General features: G+C 33.4%; 1 protein-coding gene across 2 annotated transcripts in view; it reads left to right on the top strand.

Moving 5' to 3' along the window:
- Positions 1 to 17,111, top strand: part of PLXNA2 (plexin A2) — a 443,424-nt gene that overhangs the window by 312,799 nt on the left and 113,514 nt on the right. For both annotated transcript variants that reach the window (XM_032217579.1, XM_032217580.1), the window contains one exon: positions 16,313 to 16,464. In XM_032217579.1, the coding sequence (XP_032073470.1) occupies positions 16,313 to 16,464 (152 nt within the window). The remainder of the gene's footprint in view (positions 1 to 16,312; positions 16,465 to 17,111) is intronic.

The following is a 17,111-nucleotide window of genomic DNA, read 5'->3' as shown; positions in this document are numbered from 1 at the left end:
ATCAGTGGTGATCACGTGACATTGAGACATTGCAAATATCCTAATTACATACTAGTTGTCAAGCACTTAGATTTTGATCATATGACCCCGGGGACACTGCAATGGCTGTTATGTTCAGTTATAAGACATTTTTAGTGTCATTGTAACTTTACATTGTTGCCAAACTAATGGTTATAAGAAGTCAAGGATTACCATTAGTCATCTTTAAAATTCAGAACATTTGGTTCCTTTTGTAGAACTAAATTGAAGGGAGAAATAGTTCATTGTCTAACAAAGAAATATATCATAACAAATGCTCTAACATTGGTTGTTCAGCTTTATTCTCTGGATGGTAATATCTCAGAATCCACAGCCTTGCCTTAGGATGAGACGAAATGCCACAAAACAAATATCAAGCTTTTGAGTTCTCAAGATCTTTTCATGATGCTGTCTGTAAAATTTCATAGATGTTAGAGACAGACCAAGCTTGATGTTACAATTGCAAACTAATAGGAGTGAGCAAACTAAAATATAATTGCATTCATACCTATTTAGAAATTAGTTGCATTAAGTACAATGATAGTATTTTAAGGTAAGGAAAGGTTACAATTCTACATATACTTATTTGTAATACATTCCATATGTGTTTACTTATAACAATTCTTGATAGAAATAATAGAACTTATTTCTTAGTACATATGTTTAGAATAGTACTATTAATTGGTTTAGATTATCCTCCAAGCTTTAAAGGATTAAGAAATGTATCATTATTTGTTTATTTTTTAACATATACCTAGCGACCTATCACAGCTAGACATATATTGATCATATTATTCCTTTTCAATATAAGTAACGTTATGCAAAGTTGCAAAAAAAGAGTAATACAGTAAAAGGAAAACAAATTAAGGTCAATAAAGGAAAATGACAAAATCTAGTTTCTACCATCATTATCTGTTGTAATTTTATATACTGTATACTATATATACTCTCTATCCTTGAAATCTATTCTTACACCCCTCTCCTGAAAATGCATTGGTTGCGCTAAATGAGCTCTAAAGTATCCTCAGGTTTGATTTTGTTCTTCTTTTACCTAATACACTTCTTAAATGATTACTGAATTCAACTTAACCTTTTGTTTTTCATGAAAACTCAATTTTCACTTCTGTACAACCAAGTTAACAAAAGGTTACTATCTATACAAATAGTCATTTTTGGTTCTTTCAATAAGCATCCATTTTTCACAACATATTGCATTCTTCCCACTACCTTTTTACTAGTATTTCTTCTATTTTCCCCATTCATTTTTCTATCTTTAAAAGACTTTCTAGCAAAGTACATAAATTCATTTACTTGATGTAATTTTTCATCATTTATGAAAAACTTGTAATCACAGACTCAATTTTTCCTGTCAAGTACAACTATATTTGTCTTTGATACATTACTTTTTAGATCTATTCCTTAGTGCATCATTCAATCTATCTAACATTAGAAGTAAATCATTTGATTTCTCAGATTGCAATAAAGCATTGCCTGCATAAAAAAGTAGGCATATACCAACACATCTCTATATACTCACAAATATTCCATGTATAATTTCCCATAAATAAATGCCCAAAGGGATATTATATGTCCTTGTCTTATTCATGACCAATACTGAATCATTGCTAAATGTTTCATGTATGCTTACCTGAGTTTACTGCAATCATCGACTGTTCTTATCACATTCTGCAGACAACTAACAATTCCATGTATAGGAAAAACATACCATAACTCAAAACTATTCACTTTTTCATCTTTTATCTAGATAATAAGCAATTCATTTTCTTTCTCACATTCATAAATACTTAACAACAAAAATCTGGTCTGCATACCTCCTGCTTGACATGAAGCCATCCACGCTGGACTTCTCAAATTTTGTTCATAGTCATTGTAATATTTCAAATATAATTTTTTCCAGGCACACTTAACAAATTAGTCCTGCCACCCATGTAATTTTGTTCATTCCCCTCTTGTTATTGCTCTGTTGGTAGAAATTTCTTTTATTTCTCTATTTTCTAGTTATGAGGCACAGATGCTGCTTCTCATATACCTTAAGCAAGTTGCATAGCTACTCCATAAGCAAATATTTCTCACATTGTGTCAATTACAAAGGCAGACTTACCATTTTTCAGTACTCTTATAGCATTTATTACTTTCTCTTCATCAGTTTGTTTCCTTGAATTCTAACATTTATAGCGCTTATTTCAGTTGCATTGTTTCACATATCACCATATAGTTCCCATATAATTTTCTAAAATTCTCATTCCAGCAGTGTCTCACTTCAGTTTCATCTAAAATTATTTCAGTACTTTATTTTTCATTTTATTTTATTGTACAATCTTTGTTTAGCCTTCTTCACACCTTTCAAAAGATATTTTTATTTCTAGCTTGGGGAGCAGCATAGCAGATTGGGTAAAACTCTATTTATTATGGAGCTGACAAACTTGGTAGAGCTGATGAAAAGTTCAGGTTTTCAAAACTCCTTTTGAATGGAGAAGACAAGGATCTTCCATGTTTGGCTCCACACAGATTATACATGGGAATAGATCACAAAATAGTATTATTCAATGGGTTTGAGAGGTCTGGGAGCTGGGGGAGCATTCATGTTTCCTAAGCCATGCTCAACACCTTTCAAAGAGACACTGAGTTCACCTACTTCCTCTCCTGGTTACTTTAGAAGCTGTTTATTAATTTCTATCTGAAAGACAAGCTATAGTATACCAAGAGCTTTTCCTTCCAATCTGGATAAAAGATGTTCTGAGTAAATTTAAGAATTAACATGAATAGCTTTAATTTTTTGAAAACAGTAAGATAGGAACTACAATGTTGATTTTGGAAAGTTAAGGAGCTAGATGGATTTCAAAGAATATTTCCTATAGGGTGCTTAAAATTTATGAAAGAATATACAGGGGCTTTGAAACTACGTAATTGTAAGAAATCTTCCCATAGGAAAGTTCTGTTGATTAAAAAATATATGATAAGAATGAACTTGAAAGAGAGAACAAAATATTACTCTTAAAGCAAAACACACCCATTAATACAGTGGGGCAACACTATTTGACACTAATTTAGGTTATTTGGGGACAATTTGCTCAGAAGTTACTTACAAGGTTGGGTGATACTCTAGCAGAGGACATAGAAGAACATAATATTTTATTGGGTAAAACAGACTGAGGATGATTTGAATGTGGATTTGGAGTTTTTAAAATGCTGGATTATAAAAATGATATGAAAGAAGATGTAGATCTGAAAATGGATTTTAAAATGCCAGGATATAAGAGTGGTAGAAAATAGTTGATTTCTTACTAATCAAAGGGTGTACATAAGCAATAAATCAGTGAGTGACTTGGAATTTACCAAAGTTATATGTGTAACCAAGGAAACCTTTTCTGGGAGAAGACAAGGAGAAATTATTCAAGTTATTCCTGAAAGAAAAAAAGAGAAAATGATAAGACATTAGTTTATGGGACTTAATGGGACTAAAATTTAGGTTTTTTAAAAAAAAAATGAAAAGAAGATTCATAGTAAAACTGTTGGAAAAGTGTTAAAATACATATACTTCTAGTGGCTACTAATAGGATTTAATTTTTCCAACAGGATTGTATGACAAGCCTTTAAAGATTTGTTTATAAATGGGCACAAATTCCTTTCTTTTATTTCTTAGAGAAAAAGGTGTTTTTAGATTATAAAAATGATTTTTTGATTAAGTTTAAAATATATATGTTGATGTTTCTGGTACCTCTTAGTAGACTTTTGCTTTGTAGGAATAAATGATGGGTTTTTCTGTAATTTGATTATTAATAAGTGATGAGATATGGGAAGAAGATATTTTTTTAAAGGAATAGAGAATCTCTTAACTTAGTCAACTTATTTATACATGTCTCCAGGGAGGGAGAGTCATATTTTATATATTTTTATTTCTTTTTTGTGCTTTTTATTTCTTTCTGCTTTTGTTTGTTTCTTTAGTTTTTATATTTTTCTTCATTTGTATAACATTTTTATATTTGTAAACTTTAATAAAATTATTGGGGGGAAAACCCTATATATATATATATTTAATTTCCATCTAAATTGCTCTTCATTTTTTCATCTTTCTAGCTTAACTACTCTTTCTTCTTTTCGATTAATTCCTGGCAGCTATATTTTTATTTATATTGTATAATATTTTTGTCTTTCCCTAATGTTTTGCATTCTTTTTCACCTGCTTGAAGTCTTCCAAATCTTTCCCCAATCTACTGATTTCTGAAGTATAAATTCTACCTCAGTCTAATTTCAGTTTAAACAGCAGCAATCATGGTTACAGCTATGTATGATTAGCAATTAACCAAGGTTTTGCGTAACTGGTTAAGTTGTATTCAGCTGAGTAAAAATCTAGCAAGCTCTAATGACTACCAGTGTTACTACACATTTTGTAGTTAATCATAGCTAAACTCGGCAAAGATAAAGAATTGTGCTTGAAAAGAATAGTATTCATGAAGAAAACCATGTCTGATGATTTAATAAAACACTACATCTCTGTAGCAACTTTTAAATATCAAGTTGTAAATGAATATTTAGAGAAAGGGGGTGATATTTGCCAGAAATAAATTGTTTCATGAAAAGTTTAAGTAGTTCAGTGAAGAGATAAGCTTTTAAAATTGTAATAAGTCAAGAGGGAACAGAGATTAGAGGGATCTTTACTTGTTGACATAAAAAGAAAATCAATAATAGCATGCATGTTAACACAAAATCTTTCCCATTCATACAGCATGTCATTGGGATCCATCCTATGTTCCCCTTGATAGCATAAATCTTCCCTTGTTGCCTACAGCCTCAGTGATTAAATAAATAAAAAATCAACTTCCTTATGAACAAGCAGAACTCTGATCTCCAATTCGTTTATCTTCAGGGCTCATTAATATAACATTACTGCAACAAACAGCTAAAGGGAATGGGGGGAGCAGTGTCAGGCTGAATAATAGAGTTGCTTTGAGGAGATAACAATTAGGTTTGGAATGTGCTATCAACTAAGACAGACACAAAAACGATTTTTCCAGGTTGATAAACGAGCACTGTGGATGTGCTGAGGACTTGCTGGGCTCATCCACTTGGATATAGCCAACTACAAATGGAACAGTAGAACAAAATTGATATGTTTTGGTCTAGCTTTTGCCAGAGCTCTTGGCCAACAGAATATGGTGCTTAATGTTTTTATTAAAGAAAAGATGCCATATTGGATAACTATATCATTACAGAAGTGTAATCAAGTATGCTTTGATGGCATGGCGGTCAGTGCTATCCACTTTTATATGGCATTACAGCCCATAGGACAAAGTCATTAAGAAGTATAATGGGAAATAAGTTTTAGGATTATTACTTTTCAAATATACTATTCAAAATGTGTTCTGTAGATTACATTTTAATCTAATTTAGATTATTTGTAGAGCATGATTGTGCTGATTGCATGACATCAAGTCATTGTCAACTCTTACTAACCCCACAGATAGATTTTCTCCATAATGATTTATTCCTAATCTGACCCTTCAGGTTTTCCAATGGTGCAGTTATCAGTACTGTAGTAGAATCCATCTTGCTGCTGATCATCATTTTATCTATCCTTTCACCTTTTCCAGCATGAGACCTTCTCCAAAGAGCTAGGTCTTGGAGTAATGTGTCTAAAGTAAGATAATTTGTGCTTGATCATTATGGCCTCTAGTGAGAACTTCAAGTTGATTTGTTCAATGTTCCAATGGTTTATTTTCTTGGCTACTCACAGTATATCCAGGAGTCATTCCCATCACCAAAGTTCAGAGGTGTCAATACTCTTCTTATCTTGCTTCTTCAAAGTTTTAATTGTTGGTTCCTTTACTATTAATCCTAAAAGCAGAAGCAAAGGACATTAATTTGGTCTCCTTGAAATTTTAATCCCTTTTCTCCCATTTTGCTCTTTGATTCTTATTACTAGATTTTGCATATCCTTTGCATTTTTGCCTATCAGGGTACTGTTGCCAACATAGTGCAAGTTATTGATGCTTCTTTCTCTAGTTTTAAAACCAATGCTTAGTTTCTTCCAATTGAGCTTTCCTTAATATATATTTGGCATATATAGTATATTGAATAAATAAGGAGCAAATATGCAGTGTTCTCACACTCTTTTGCTTTCTTGGAATCTGTCTATTTCACCATGTATTGTTCATATTGTGGCTTTCTGGCCTGACCTGTACATTCCAATTTTTCTGAACACTTTCCATGGCTTGATGTGATTTATGCAATCAAAAGCTTTATTTAATTACTGAAGCACATAGTAACTTTTAAAAATATTATTTAGCCTTGTCAATTTTTCAGCATGGATCTGTAATAATGTCTCATGTTCTGCAAACATTTCTAAAACCAACTTGAACATCAAGCATCACTTTTTCCATGTAGGGCTCTAATTAGCATTGGATGATCATAAGTATTGTTTTTCTAGCATGTGGAATTAAGTAAATTAAATGATAGTTTACACACTCTGTTAAGTCTCCCTGTTTTGCTGTTATAATGTAAATTGACCAATCTTTTCCAATCTGTTGACCACTGTATCATTCTTCATTTGCTGACATAGGTTGCTTAGATCCTTTACTTGAACAGATTTTTCTTCTGTTCTTTACCATATTTTGGTGGCTTTTAACAGAATTAACAGAATAACAGAGTTAGAAGGGACCTTAGAGGTCTTCTCATTCAATCCCCTGTTCATCCATTTGTCTGAAACTATACCGTTTCTGACAAATGGTTGTCCAATCACTTCTTAAAATCCTCCAGTGCTGGAGCACCACAACCTCTGGAGGCAAGTTGTTCCATCAAAACAAAACAATTCTATTAATTGTTCCATCAAAACATTTCTCTTCAGTTCTAGATTGGTTCTTGCCTGTCCCTCACACACATGCACATGCAGTCTTTATTAAAGTTTTCTAGCCCCGAATAGTCATCCCGAAAAATTTCTCATGCCCAAAACAGTGCCACTCCCAAGGGTTCAATAGGCAAATTGGTTTCCTAAGCCATACCATCTAACCAGTTTTCTCCTTCATGTTTCCAACTTTGCCATCTCCTGTCACATCTCCTGTCATAAGCAGCACATCATGCTTGCATGTTCTGTCAATTTAAAATTGAACTTGATTATAAAACATATCAATGTTGTCTTCTTCCACATCAGTGGTTATAACAATGATTGTCATATTAAAAGGTTACCTATGAAGTATCATCAATATTATTCAATCACAGATTGCATTGCAGCCAAGTATTGTTTTTGCTATACTCTTCCTAAAATAAAAGTAATGCTGTTTCTTGTTTTTCATGTGCTGAGTAGTAAACAGTATGATCTCCTCACTGAAAGTGTCCAATCTCAGTCGATCTCAATCTATGATGCCAAATTTTCAGTTATTTCATTTCATCTTTCACTATGTTGAATATTTCCCGTGTTCATGCTATTTACATTCCATGTTCCTATTCAGTCTTTGTAGCTTCACATTTTATCTTCCTGTATGGAAACATTAGCAACTATACAACCTAAATTTAGCCATACCATGAACATAATTGTGTATATGTGTCAATCTGAACTCCTGGTGATTTACTGGAAAAGTCTCCGTACTTTGCTTGGAAAGATTTCAGAAGTAGTTTTTCATTGCCTCCTTCTTAGGGCTGAGAGTGGCTGGTCCAAGGTCATCAGCTAGCTTCATGCCTAAAGTGGGAATATAATCTATGGGCTTTCAATTTTTAACTGATATCTTAATTGCTACAATAAACTGGCTTGACAAATACCATTGGTGCACTGAAATATCCTTAGTTCTTCCTCAGTAGATGTCAGTAGCTCACTATCTGATACTATAATATTATTTGTTTTATGTGCTCTATCAATGTGGGTTTTCTTGGTAAAAATGCAGGAATGCTTTACCACTGCCTTCTCCCAAGCAATATGAATTGATGCCTTTACTATTGTCACTGACTCCAGCATCTTCCTATACTGCTGCTGCCCTATTTGTGTCTGCTTGGGCAGCTGAAATGACCTTCCCATCTTGGGTGACCCTGCATATACTCCCATTCTTTGCTCATTCCTCCCAGACACTAAAACCATAACCCTGCCAAAATGAGGCAGCAGAACAGGGCTTGTGGTGTAGAGAGAGGGAGGTGAGATTACTTATATGCAGTTCCTATTTTCATTAAGCACCTACTTGAGTAGAGAGAGAGCTTAAATCATATTTCAGTTTGGTTCACGACTTCAAGCTTTATAAGAAAAATGAAGGAGAATTAAACAATGGCAACTTCATTTTGAAAGTCTATTTCAAACCAACAGATCTTTTAAAATTTTCAGATTACACTTTCAGAGATCAAATTATTTTGAAAAAGCATAACTACAGCATTATTTGGGGAGGGGGATTTCAACTATCCAAATATAACCAACTTCTGAAAACTCCTTAATTTCAAATACATGGATAAAAAACATAGTTGCAACTGGGAAACTGAGTGTTCTAGGTGAAGCTAAATCCAAAACCTCTAGATAATTCCTGGAAGCTTGGCATTCATACAATCAGCCATCAATAGACACACAGAGATTCACATAGTGCCCCATTCCAAAGGGGCACTAAAAACATCTCAGAAGGAAATGAAAAGACCATTACACATCCTGTTCAGCAGCCAACACTCAGAGAAGCAGGGATTAACACCAGGCAAACAAAAAAATGAACCTAATCAAGAAACTACCAAGGAGGCAAACAAGCAGACAAACAAATAGCCTAATCAAGAAATTGCCAAGAAACAAGCAGACAAGTATCCTAATCAAGGTATTACCAATTAAAGTCACATATACACCAACATTGATGGGGCAAACTATTATATGTAAACAGGAATAAAATCCTATATTCACTAACATTGACATTTCCTAGTTGAATAAGCAACTGCAAATAACCAAACTCAAGAGAGTACCAAAGACTCCACATAGCCAACTTTTATTAAACTTCAATAGTATAGTTTGCTTGTTTGTTTTAGGGTCCTGATCTATATTCATAGATAAGGCAGCTGCCTGGATTTCAGGTCTGATCCACTTTTATTTAAAGAGCTTTATACAAATAGGATCTTTCAAATGTTGCTACCTTCAATGATTATGACTGAAGTTCTCCAGCTGTAATTAATTGAATGCATCTGTTCTAACCCAGCAGCAACATTTTGACACAGTTCCTTCAGAACTGTTCAATTAGTGGCAGTTAAATCTAGGTCAGATTGGATATCTGGTTTGGATATTTTCCAGGTCAAGACATTTAGAAAATAAAAAGGCAACACAGCCTTTGACACTGTAGTCAGGTTTTGTTATCTCCAGTTTGGTTAAAGAAAAAAACAAACCTTGAACAGCCTCTCAAAGAAAAGAAAAAGGAAAAAGGCAGGCTGTGGATTTACTGAGAGAGGGAAAAATACCTCCATTTGTCATGCAATTACTTCAGCAAAAGCATTTTTAAAAAATAAGCATACTGTTGTATGCTTATTACTGTTGTAAGGGAAATAACTGTCAAGAACCATGAACCATTGCATATAGGTGATCTGTAAACATTAACAGTAGCAAACCTTAGAGTGCATAATATAATATAATGCAATTTGATTTTCATATTATGTCTTTTGTAGACACATGATGCTTTGCAGAGAAAAATGATACAAGACACACTACAGAGTGTGAGCTACAGAAAGCAGACTCTAATCGACACTACATGATGAATAGATTAAAGCTTTTAGTCCCAGGCTGAATGCACGAAAGAAAATGGGAACTGAGGCAAAGACAGGCGAATGAAATAAGTGTTTTTAGAACACAAGTAAGTCTAAATGAAATGGAAAGTGTATGATTAATAGTCTCTTTAAATGGGGATTGATATTAAGTAATATGGCTTTCAAATTCTAAAATAAATGGAATGAGAAACAAAGTTGAAAAAAAGTTAAGACACATTAGAGAGGAAGGAAGGGGAGCAAAGAAACTGGTTTATTTTTTAAAGTACTTAGAAAATTTTGGAATAATATTACTGGTCATCAATTGTGGAATAGAAAGTGAACTCACAAAACAAATAAGGTTTATAATTTAGTCTCAGGGAATCATAGTTTAGGCTGGGGTGTATTCATAGCTAATCTGAGATGTTTGCCTCCCTGTGGCAGTGCAGCACATCATTCATTTTAGATTTCAGATATGTGGTGGCTACATCTGGAATTAGAAGACATGTGAGCATTTTCATAAAATGGCAATCATGGGGAAGGGATTTGTTTTCAGAAAATAACTACCATGATAAGGTGGAAGATAAGCTAATGTTTTTGTTTTTTGTTTTTTTGCCAACAAGCAGCATCTGCAGGAACCTGCTGTTTGAGCAGATTGACAAAAGGGGTGTCATCAGATATTCAAACACACACTAAGATTGTGATTTAGGTTAGTTGCTGAAACTTTTTGAAAACATGATGAATTACAGTGTTGCTTAATCCAGACCTTAATGTGCCAATGAATTGAGTCAATACATTGAAATGAACCTAGTGGCCATTAAAAAAAAAAGGATTTACCCAAGTTATATTGCAAGCCCTCGCTGGAATCAGAAATTATGTACAAGTAAATAGTCCCCTTCTGTTCTTAACCTCATAAATACTGGGAGATGGTTCTAAAGGTATACTTTTCTAGATTTAGGAATTAAAATGGCTATGTTAGAGACCTGCTATAAATAAGTAGCTTTTAGTTCTTAAAAAAGACATTTAAGGAGGTGTGACTGCTCCCTAATATAATGTGATATTTAACATTCAGAGCTTGTCCAAAGTGGAACTTAATAAAGTTCTCCAAAGTAACTGTCAAGCCATTTAAGGTTACTGGCTTTTATAAAAGTCTATAAAAAGGAAGCCTAATTTCTCAGCAGAAGTTTCTGCCACCAGCTGCAGCCTCCCACAAGTTTTCTTATGTTCCACCATACTAGGCATAGCAGCTGCCTCCACAATTCTTGGTTGTCTGGCATGATTCAGAAGCTGAAGGAGCACAATGCATATTCTGGATTTAATATCATTACTTCCAGCCTTGAGAGTGGGATAAAATTTAGTTCATAGTAGAAAGAAAAGAAGAAAACATTGCATGATAAATTGCAGTTTGAGGTGTAGTGGTTATTTAAAAGAGATCTGAGTTTGCTGGTGGTGCCTTTAAACAATGTGTTATGCAAGCTCACATCTTGTTTTAAGGCATCTGTGCAGGAAAAAAAATCAATGCAGTTGCTGAGAAATTACCCTCAAATCTATATTTGAATAATGGTTTATTAGATTGAGATCAAACCGGTCAGTCCTAGAGGAGATCAACTCTTACTGCTCTTTAGAAGGCCAGATAACTGAAAATGAAACTTTTGCCGATATTTGAAACTTACATTTCAAATATCGGCAAAAGTGCAACTGTATGTTCATCATTTGTATGTAATTCAGTTTCACATTTCATCATATGTTGTTCAATTCCAGTAAACGTTTTAGTTATATTTTTTTTCCTCTCAGTGGTATATGAAAACTATTGACAACTTATTCTTCTATAACCAAATATTCTCAATTCACTTTAAGTTCTCCATTTGCTTGTACTAATAAATTTTGGTATGTTAACTATTTCTTTTTACTGACTGTTTCTTTTCTATTAAATGCTTCTTTTGGTGAGACCATTAATGGTACTTTTGAGCACAGCCTGGGCTTATATTTATTTTATATTCTTCTTCTTCCCTAAGGATTTTTAAAATGTACATGAACTTTAACTTTATGGTACCATAAAAAGCTGTGGTGATCATATCTCAGGTTATGTAGTTCTAATTATAATATTTTTTTTAAATTTCTCAGCAATACCCATTCTTTTATCCAAACCAAGTGGCAGGCTGCAGTTAACCTGATATTTCTATCTTAACTTACATGGTCTTATGTAAGCCTTTATCTGCTCATCCACTCAAATTCTTTCTAGTGGAATTTAGATTTTAAAAATTATTTAGAGCAGGAACCAATACTATGTTTTAAACATTATTGCTGTTTAGAAGCCTGAATGAAAGAGGTAAAGATGTTCTGTTTCTTCTTACATGATTTTTCAAGTGCTGCTACGTGGTGAGATTACATTATGTTGGGTGAGATAAAATAAGTAAATGTCTTCTCTTATAAGCCTGTAGAAGACAATAAACAGACATATATCTCTAAGAATAGCCTCTTCCTCTCAGTGATAATTTGGTTATATAACGTGTATAAATAGGTCCATTAAAATGAATATTGGAAGATAAATCAAATGCACTCTGTTCAGTATGAATGAAAATCACATATTGGGTATTTGTGGAACCCTGCAGTGCAGCAGACAGAGTATTAGAATCAAAAGTGTTTAATGAGAATCTCTAATGAAGTAGATGAATATTTCTGGTGATATTTCACACCTCACTACAAAGGGAAGAAATAAAAGGAAAGAGATGAGTATGTAAGAGAGACAGAATGCATCAATGTACAGTATGTTCAAGATTACGCAGTAAGAGGTAACACATCTTGTTACTGCAACATGAATTGAAATGCATGTTCTACTGAAAATGCAGTACCTGAAAAGATTACCTTCAATTTCACCTTTAATATACTGTATTTATGAGTAACTCAAGGCAGTGAATGTTTATAATGCTTCCTCCTCCTATTTTCCCCAGAACAACAAGCATGTGAGGTGGGTTTGGCTGAGAAAGGGTGGCTGGGCCAAAGTCATCCAAGTGACTTCTAATCCTGCTTTATACCCTACTGCCTTAACCACTAGACCAAACTGACTCTCTTTAGTTTTCTAAAGCATTGTTTTAAATACTGTGTGCTAAAATGTGAGATTCTCAGTTTTCCTTTCTCAGTAAATAACTTTATCACCTCAGAAAATGTGGAAGAAAATTTAAATATGGAACTATATCACAATGTTTATGGCAGTATTTTAAAAAAAGAAATTAAAACTTAGAAAGCAATAAAGAAATGAAGGTATTTGAGTCTTTAGCATGCATCAGACTCAAACATTGGGATTTTTATTTGACAATTCAGGTTTGTTTTTAATCTAGTGGATGTAGTGTTTTCATTATTGTGAATTATAATTCAATATACATGAACTCATTTCCCATTAGATTTCTTTCAGTGATGAGAGTTATTTTTATTTTTATAGAAAAAGAGAAAAGAAGCCACGATGGTCCATTTGAAATGTTTCTAAATCTAGAGTTAATAAGTCCTTTTAAAAGAGAAGCTAAATTGTTACTGTTTTTTTCAGGATTATGTATCCTCTATACCTTAATAAGGGTTTTCAGTGCATCTTCAATTTGTTTCTTATAGATAAAGAAACAATAAAATCCTGCTAGATTCTTTTTTCTTTCTCAAAACAAATGTATTATTTTCACTTAGACATCATAATGGTTCTAGAGCAGGGGTGTCAAACTTGCAGCCCACGGGCCGGTTGCGTCACATGCTGGCTCTGCCCCCGCCTGGTTTAGCAAAGGGAAAAAAATTCCTGATATGTCACATGACATCGCCATGATGACGCAAATTTGATACTCCTGTTGTAGAGCATTACTTGATTTTGTATTTTCAGAATGGGATTAAAAATTATTAGATTTGCTGTCCAGCAGCTCCTGATATTCTACTTAAAAAATAAGCAGAGGTCTCCTATTTTTTCCTACACTCCCTGTTAAAATTGAGCCAACTTTAGTAGAAATGAAGAGTTAATAGAGAAGGCAAACCAAGAACAGGAGAAAAGGACCATGTAAAAGAAAGAAAGAAAAAAATAATAGAAATTTTCTAACAAAACAGAAGCTATGTGATCCTAAATAGAAATGCAATCATCTACATATAGTCATCATTTCAATATGAAGATTTGTTCAAAGCATCAGTAATCATTTTCTTTTTCTCATTAATTTATAAATGTAGGGGCAATAAGCAAACAGCAAAACCATTGTGAATTATTGTTGAGTAATTGTCTTAATTAAAATTCAAATCCAAAATTCAAATATATATTTAACATTAATAATAATAGTAGTAGGATTCTCATGCTATAGTTTTAATTGTACAAAATCCCATTTTTGTATTTAACAAACCTATTTTCAAACCTATCTTACAAACATTGATCAACAAATAGGTGAACAAAAGTACAGTTCACCTTTGTTCTCAAGTATGGATTTGAGAGTACTATTACTATACTTTTAGGTGAACTTCCTTTGTATCTATTGACAGTTACATAATTCCTAATGAAATGAAATGTCTTAGCCAAATGACATTACAGTCATGTTTCAGATTCAATAGGCCTAAACCTACTTAATATATATATATATATATATATATATATATATATATATATATATATAATCCTAGTTATATAGTTTTTTAATACGCTATTAAAATATTTTGCATTTTACCTGAAACTTCTGTTCATTCAATAAAAAAGGGAGAAAACACTGAAGGTAATTATAGTTTAAATTAAACCTTTCTTCCTGCTTTTGATTTCCTTTCCTTGTTGCTTTAGTTGCTGTTTAATGAAAGTTCTGGAGAGCTGAAAAGCTTGCTTTCTCATTTTGTCTTATCCCAGTAACAGTATTGCCAGAGTTGATGTTTTATAGTCACAGGCCATTAAATTATTTCGGCTCCTCCAATGTTCAGAGAGCATATTCAGATGTGCTGATGTTCAAATTACTGTACTTGGAAATACTGCAGATTTCTTGGGCAACTCACACTTCATTGCATATTAAGTGCCATTTAATGCTTCATTTCCAAGCATTCTCACATATTGCCTCATTAAACACATCTTCCCATAGTGATTCTCTCTATTTAGGTGAACACTTCTCAATGTTTTTCATATTAGGTATATTTTAGGTATGTATAGGTATTGTATTGTTAATAAATTGGATGTTATACAATCTCCTGGTATTCTCATATACGGCTATATATGTCATGATGAGATTCTACACTTCAAAAGCAATCACTAAATCACTGCATGTGACATTCTATATTCACAAGCCAAAACTGAATATATTGTTTCATCAAAGTGCTTAGACCAGAACTGTACAGCAGAAATGTGTTATCTCAGCCTTAGCTACCTCTAGACATATTCATTATTCAAGCTATTCATTATGACTTTATAAATTCTCCCACATTACATTTCTGAAAAAAGAGATTTCGAACTACTATACTAATCAGGAGAATGAGGTGGGAAGAATTGGAAGCTTGATGTCTCTTGGATGCGTAAAAAAATAAAGAAATGTATATAGATACATACAATTAATTCCAAAAATTTTAAAGACTAAAGTGACCAAGTCACAGGGCTGAACCACAGGTGCATTATTCCTGTGGCACATTACAATCTCCTGGACTTCACCCCAGGCACAGGATGGCAGGCTTTCTAGCCCTGGGCTAGGCCCTGTTATTGTTGTAATTGCTAAAGAGAAGGCCAGTGTGTGTATCATAGAGACTTGGCTGGGATAGGAGGGCAGAGTGCTGTTCTCTGAGATTTGCCCAGCTAGTATTCAGGTTTGGCACTAGCTCAAACTCCAAAATAGGGTGTGTGGAGTGGTAGTGATTATACGAGAGACTAGAGAGGTATCCAGCAGACATTCTATTCACATTACTGGATATGCTCTTTCTTAAGTTGGGCACCAATGGGCTCTGTTGCTATTGTACCAGCCTCCCTGCTGTGTAGTGACCTCCCTGCCTGACCTTCTCAACTCCATGATTATGTTTCAATCTGCATTTCCTGGGTGTGAGGTTATCCACATAGTGGCAATAATACATCAAAGATTCTACATTATCCACAATGGAGGAATGACTGGTGACATGATGAAGCTTCCAAACATGGCATAATTAACTTTCTTGATCAGAGAAAAGATAATATTTCCATTTATAGCTGACTGGAAACTCCTTTTAGAATTTTTGCATGAAACAGAAACAATGCTCTTATGACTTGTGATTATTACAAACGGATAATAGAAAAATGGGAGCTTTTATTGTAAACATAGAGAAGGAGGTAATATTGTAACCATATTTATATTTGCAGTGCAAGAAATTGACAGCTGATTCTTTCTACTTTTCATTCTTTCTCATTGCACTTTTGCTTTTTTCTTCTATGCTTTTTTCTATTTTGTTTTTTTCTATTTTGTATTACTTGTTATGTTCTCTTTATAACTTTTAATAAAATGTATTTTTCTTTTTTTTAAAAAAAAGAAGCCAGATCTTTCTCAGAACCATTTGTAGAACCATGTTTATTTTTATCACCAGTGTTCTTGTTTATAAAACTAATCTTTGTTTCCATTGTCAATGTTTGTTTTTGTTACTTTCCCAGATCCTGACACTGTCAGGTCCACCAGAAGGAGGAACACGAGTCACTATTCGTGGTGTCAACCTGGGGCTGGATTTCTCTGAGATAGCCCACAATGTACAAGTAGCTGGTGTGGAATGTGTTCCACTAGAGGACCAGTACATTATTGCTGAACAGTGAGTTTGTTTGCTTGTTTGTTTATATCCCTCCCTTATTATTTTTATAAATAAGGCAGTGAACATACCTAATACTTTTTCCTTTTCCTATGTGGTCTGTATGTGAGCAGATAACAAAATAACAGCACTTAATATAAATAATGTTTTACCTCAGAATAAAGGCAAGAATTCAACTGAATAGACAAGTGCTAAGAATATTGTGATTTCAGACACTAATTTGTATAAATAAAGTTGTAAAACTAGGTAAATCATTATGACAAAATATTACTTTTCAATGAACTGGATTCCTTGGTGTCATTTTAATTAATCTTTACTATGAGGAAGAAGCCGTTGTCCAGTTCCAATTATGTCTAGCATGCTTCACAAAATTTTTGCCTTTGCCCTGCTACTAGTTTAAAAAAACTGAAAATGGAACCAGTCTAACTTTAGCAATTGCATTGGAAAATCTCCAGTATTTTGGAACACCACAGAAACTCTGAATTCAGAGTTACAAAAGATATGGGTAGAATCCAACATAATATATCTTTTTCTTTCTCTGCTCAGGCGATTTCATTTACAGATGAATCTGCAGAGAACTTGTATGTGTCTACTTCAGACACAACCAGCATTTTCTCCATTCCTCTGGGCATCAAGGGGCCAGAACACTG

Source organism: Thamnophis elegans, chromosome 5 (assembly GCF_009769535.1).
Source record: "Thamnophis elegans isolate rThaEle1 chromosome 5, rThaEle1.pri, whole genome shotgun sequence".
Lineage (NCBI taxonomy): Eukaryota > Metazoa > Chordata > Lepidosauria > Squamata > Colubridae > Thamnophis > Thamnophis elegans.
The sequence above is the reverse complement of the archived record's forward strand: the minus strand, read 5'-3'. Positions and strand labels throughout refer to the sequence as shown.